The sequence below is a fragment of the Lotus japonicus genome, chromosome 6 (genome assembly GCF_012489685.1).
Source record: "Lotus japonicus ecotype B-129 chromosome 6, LjGifu_v1.2".
Lineage (NCBI taxonomy): Eukaryota > Viridiplantae > Streptophyta > Magnoliopsida > Fabales > Fabaceae > Lotus > Lotus japonicus.
The window spans coordinates 22,377,863-22,384,107 of NC_080046.1; the positions used below are offsets into that span (position 1 = coordinate 22,377,863).

At 36.0% G+C, this 6,245-nt stretch overlaps 1 protein-coding gene across 1 annotated transcript; it reads right to left on the minus strand.

The window, feature by feature from the left end:
• Positions 1-120: 120 nt before the first annotated feature.
• Positions 121-1,962, minus strand: LOC130726129 (uncharacterized). The gene is made up of 2 exons (XM_057577358.1): positions 1,711-1,962; positions 121-753 (listed from the first exon to the last, which is right to left on the minus strand). Exons 1-2 carry the CDS (start codon positions 1,840-1,842, stop codon positions 310-312), a joined length of 576 nt encoding a protein of 191 aa, XP_057433341.1. The 5' UTR covers positions 1,843-1,962; the 3' UTR covers positions 121-309.
• Between the last annotated feature and the right edge of the window lie 4,283 nt (positions 1,963-6,245).

A 6,245-nucleotide genomic window follows, 5' to 3' on the forward strand; every position in this document is an offset into this window, starting at 1 on the left:
AGTTCTCATCCAAATCCACTTGAGGGAATATGGCATTTTGGATACCATAGTAATGCATTATCCATGAATATGCTACATGAAGATGCAACACCTATTAACACTTGCAAATGCCACAAGAAGTTAGACCAATACTCATCGGCAGTAACTACATTAAAATACACTATCAACACTTGCAGATTACACGCAACATCTTAAAACACTCCTTGGCAGTCATTTCCCTCCCTATTTTCACTATCACATTCAAATTCAACCAATTGAGAATGGATCAACCATTGCAATAAAAACAGAAGATGACAAGTTTTGTTTCATTCAATTCTGCAAACTTGGTACATTGATAGAAGGCATCTCTGGCATGTTGATTGAAGATGGAGATTGTTCAGCTGGATGTTCTTTGTCATCAGGTTCCTGGCCATTTATCTCAGGAACAACCATCCTCTTGATCATGCTTCCAAAAGATCGAAACGGGTGGTTTAGTCCGTCTCTGACTTTCAACATCATAGAGACTTGTGATAGTTGCCAGGCTGCAGTGAGGACAATCATCACTGAAAGAAGGCAATGGGTCACAAAATTCTGCTTCTTTACCTTCTTTAGCTCTTTGACTATCTCATCAATCTCACTTCCCCTGGATCTTCCTTCTACCTCACCAGCATCCTTATTTTTGCTAACTGTTCTCTCAGGCACAGAAGCTTCTGGCTCTGAAGGAGTAGAAGCCTCGGATTGCTTGAGCATTTCATCACTTTTCGACATTTCCAACTGATAACAAATTGAGTTCTCATGGTCATGTAATAAGTACAAATCATATTTCCATTGTCAACCAAACCCTTCTAAACTCTACGTGGTGAGATCGGATGGGGTGCGATGTAACACTTTTTTGTTCCATTGTTTGGTTTTGTTAAATAAGGATGAAATGAAATGGAAGATGATGGAACCATTCTATTACTTACAACCAATTTTCTTACCCTTCATTTGGATCAAACAAGATGCAATGGAACCTTCAGTTGTAAATTTGTTCTTGTTGAAGCATTGTAATTCATATAGCTCTAGCAGTGTTAACCAGTGTGTGATTGATTGGTTAACTTAACTCAATGTATTAGTCGGCTAAACCGGGCATGTTAGTTAGTCTGGTTAGTGAATGCTATAAATAGCAAACCATGTAACTAACGTTAGTTTAAGCTATTAATAACAACAAATCATTCTCTCTCAAGTTATCTCTTTAGATTTCTCTCTTTTTTCTTTGTGGTGTGATTGAAGCACACAGAACCTTCCCTTACTGTTCTGACAGTTCTGTCCTGTTATAAAATATGCAAACAACGGAAATGGATTTTTATTCTGTTTCATTTCATTTGCATTCTGTCACATCACATTTCATTTAATTCCGTTCTATTATCTTGTGTCAATCCCAACATAACCTCAAGGTCTAACAAAGAACATATGAGAGAAACTAATGACAGAGCTTAGTTTGCCTTAATAGGTCCTGGTTTGAGTCTTCATAATAGATGAAATAGATAGATATGCTAATGCTAATGCTATTGCTATGCACCTTTAATGGTTCGTTCAGTTGACTCGTATTAGAGTTAATTAAATAAAAAAACATAAGTGAGGATGAAATTTGAAACACCAAAGATCAGATTAACCAAGCCAGCAAAAAGCTGCATAAAATTCAAACTAATTTCACAATTGACATGCATGAGGTTTTGTGTGGTTTGGTACCTGAGAGACAGAGAGTAAATGAGAGAGAGCGAGTTGGTATTCAGCGTCAGGGTCTTTATGTTGGAGTTTGTTGTCATTGATAAGCTTCTGAATGGCGAGGTCGATGAGCTTAAGCCTCCGATCCTGTTCCATCTTTACATGTTCTTCTGCATAATCATCCACACCTAAAACCTCCAATATTCAATTCAATTAAAGAGACGTGTCGTTTTGGTTTTTGGTTTTGTTCTGTTTTTCCGAGATCTTGGAAGCGGCACCACAAATTGGGGAATTGAGTTTGGTGCCCCACCCCTTAGGCTTTGCACCCCACTTTATTAAATACGGAATTTAAAGTTCCGTATCAATACGGAAAATAAAATTCCGTATATGTTTTAGTATATAATGAGTGGTTGAAAATGTGACACGCATGCTTAAATGCAGTACGGAATTTTAAGTTCCGTATTCAATAGGGAGAATACGGAATTTTAAATTCCGTATTTGATAAAGTGGGGTGCCAAGCCCCATAGGTGGGGTGTCAAACCCAACTCCCCACAAATTGTACATTGACGTTTTTGATATGCGGCGGCCCCAATTGATGAATTTTTTTTTTGATAAATACAGACATCAAATCATATTACTTAATTATTTAATTAGATAACGAGATATCTGAGGGTTCACGGTAGTGTGACTTAGCAATGAATTAAATATGCTGATTGTCTTTCAAATCGATAATAATGCAAGATAACTTTTTTTCTCCAAATACATGCTTTTGATCTCATGCATTACATATACTTACTTACAAGTTACAAATATAATCCATTACAATCAATGACATATACATTTCAAAAAAAAAAATGACATATATTTTGAAGTTAATATTTTACAAAAATTATATTTTAATCCTAGTTAATCTGCATCCTTATATTTTATTCCATAAATTCCATAAATATGATAAATGAACCACTAAATTTATACGGTGATGAAGTTAAATGTCGATTAAGATTTATGAGTTTGGATTTAGATCAAAATTTGTGTTAGTTTTTGGAATACAATATACAATATTGATTGATGAAGATTAAAAAATATAATTTGTAAAATGCTATGGGTTATATTGTAGTCTTCTTTTTTCTTCATCGGAAAACTAGGTTATATTGTAGTCTTGAGAAGAAAGTATAATAATGTAGATTAATTGAGACTAAAATTTAGTTTAGTAAAATGTGGTGTTGAAATATTAAATATTTGGTGACTATTAAAAAAGTAAAAATAAAAAGATGAAATTAACACATGTCATGAGTCTATTGGTTGTATTTGAGACTGTTTTGAAGCTGTCTAAAATGAGATAATACCCAAGAGGTCACCGTCTTTTGTTACTAATGTTAGGAGCTCGTCTCTGAAACCGACGTCACCACTTGTGATGACGCTCCAAGTACATCAATAGAAAAGAGTGCAAGGGTTAACTTCTTGAAATAAACTTCTCATGAGAACATAAGCGTAATATAATAATTAAATAATAATAACAACAAGTCTGGAGGTATATATATATATATATATATATATATATATATATATATATATATATAAAAGTCACATCATAAATTATATACTTTAAACATTCCAGCCACAACTACTCATAACGATACAAACACACATACATTGTACAAGCAGAGTTGCACTCAAACAAAAACATCAATATCACGCAAGGCATCAAACTTAGAGTCAAGCTACATATCGTGCTAATGCAATATGTACACTGATCTGGATATAAACGTTAGCTCATAAGGGAGGCGAGACAAGCATAACTCGAAATGTTATCATGACACATAACTCATACTATTTCTCAATCTGTTACTCAATATGTTCCTCAATCTGTCACTCCATAATGTGGCTCAAAATGATACTCATAGTATTGCTCAAACTGGAGTTTGATGTGTTTATTTTGTACATTATGAATTCTAGTTCAAGAAAGCTTGGGACAGATTAGTTTCTTTTTTAAAGCTCTCGGTCTTAACCGCTGATACTCTTGAGAGCCAATTTTTTTCGAAAACATTAATTAGGTTCATAATTAAAATCCTCTTTTCTTATTCTTTGAAAAAACATAGGGCTTATGTTCCAAAATAGAACCCTTATACAAAAGTACCGAAGAACTTCTCGTCCAACACCGGTAACTATCATTTCACTCTGCTTGCACATTCGATAACAATTGACAACTTAAACAACATTACGAGCACAACATATACAGACAAACAATCCACAACCCAAACATGTTATCATTGATATGATGTAATATTTTCAATATTACTTGCCTATTCATATGAGCTAGATCGCATGTTTTGCATATAACCAAACAACACGAATTCAAGCATCACTACATTCATACAACAGTCATTTCAATCACGCACATGATGAGCCACATTCAATTCAACAACACCATCATCTCCATTCAGACATTATATACATGTATATCACATATTATATACCATATATATAGGAATGCTATGTTACACCCACTCAATTTGAAGAAGGAGTAATATACCAACTAACACATTTTCAATTTGGTCAAAAAGACCCACTCCCTTATTCCTAAAAGGAATTTCTTTTAGTGGGTAATGTTTTTGGTATAAAGAGAGCGAACAAGAGCAAAGCAGGAAAAATGAAAGAAAACGGGCTAGCCCTAGCCCACGACCTCACAAAGGAGACCCCATGGAATCAGCCAACAACAAACTACCCAAGCCCTCAGGCGGAGCCACCACCGAAATCAAAGGGTCATTCTGGCGAGCTCCTAGCTTAGCCATAAAGTCCGCATAAGCGTTCCCCTCACGAAGGGTATGCTTAAGATCTGTCGTCCACGGATGCTCCAACAAGTCCTTGATATCTCCATATGGGCGGTGCAAGACTATGCCGGTGAGAAGGCCCGGAAGAAACCAAAGTCAACGCATCCAGAAAGTCCGAAAAGCACACAACAATGCTATAACCCTTATCCCAAGCCAAGCTCAAGCCACTTAGAAAAGCCATAAGCTCAAGCTATAGAATCTCTGACACGACAAGAAAGCCATAAAAACCCATAATCCACTAACCATAAGGGTTTTTTGATACAACCACCAAAACCACCTCTCCTCGGTGTGCCAAGCATACTCTCATCCACATTAAGCACTGCACCATCACGGGGGGGGGGGGGGTGGGGGGGGGGGGGGGACAGACACTAACAGAATAAACAGGACAGTTCCGGCTGCAAGGAGCTTACAACCGGGAAAGCACGTGAAACATAAGTGGCCATTGCGGTGATGTTTGCCGTAAGCGCCTAATCCGTCATCACCTGGTTCTCCAAGCACACAGAGTTCCTTGCTCTCCACACCCACCACAAAGTTACATGGTATTTTTTAAAGTTATTTAATTTTAATACTCAAAATTTCTCTCTCATTTATTACCCTTCTTTCCCTTTCCCTTTCCCTTTCTTCTCCTTCTGCATCGAAGTTCCAGAGAGAAAGAGATTTTTTTCAAACATCGAAGTGCCATGACTTGAGTCGCTTTACTTCCTAAGTTGCGACTCCGATTCGGTCACGTTCTCACTCCTCGTACCGACTCGCTTTTCTTTCGTTCCTTAGCTCCGATATGAACCAACTCTTGCTCCCCGTATCCTTCATATACACATACCTTAACTTAGTCACTCTCCACAACTTAGACTTTACTTTCTAAGCTAGGGTGCAAGGTGTGCTTCTAAGACCTTCATCATAAACATGCATCAATATCACACAGGAAAACAACTTAGTCAAAACTTTTCTAAAATGGATTCCTTTTGTGAAATGGAATCATTCAGTGTCTCTTAGAATTTTGAAACGGGTCATGAACATGCTCATTCGTCGCTCGGATGTTCTCTACAAAGCCAGGTAAGAAAAACTTCCCTAGACTCCAAAAATAAAACATATCAATATTATAGTCAAAGTTCACGAAATTAAACATACATCGTCATAAAGACCATAGATAAATATTATCTACTCTAGTTAAGAATCATGACTTATTTGATGTTTTTACGATGATAGACCGTTTTCCCAATATTTCGGAGCATAACTAGATTTTAAAGGCACTGTTCCAAAATTCACCATTCAAAATATGGCTACATTTATAATGAGTCATGAATATGATTTCACTTGTATTTTAATGACACACTTCAAGTGTATAATATAAAATTAAATAATAATTTAATTTTTGAGATTCTAGGCCATACAAAAACTCTACCACAAACGTGAATATTCTCATCTACATGGTATGGTTGTCTCTTAAGTATAACAAACATAGAGCACGCATGTACATATGTTCAGTTTCATTATGTATGTTCAGTTTTATTCCGACATGTCTACCATATTTCATTCAAGTTTGTGACACGTATATACTAGTTTTATTTTAATTATTTCCAATAAAATAAAAAATATTAACTAAGATATGAAAATAAAGTTCGCAATTACAATTACCCCATCCCTCTCTCTTTGTCTCGACCTATGTTTTCATTTTCATGTCTAGCATAAGGGGTAAGGACGTACAAGATCCGACCCGACTCATCAAAC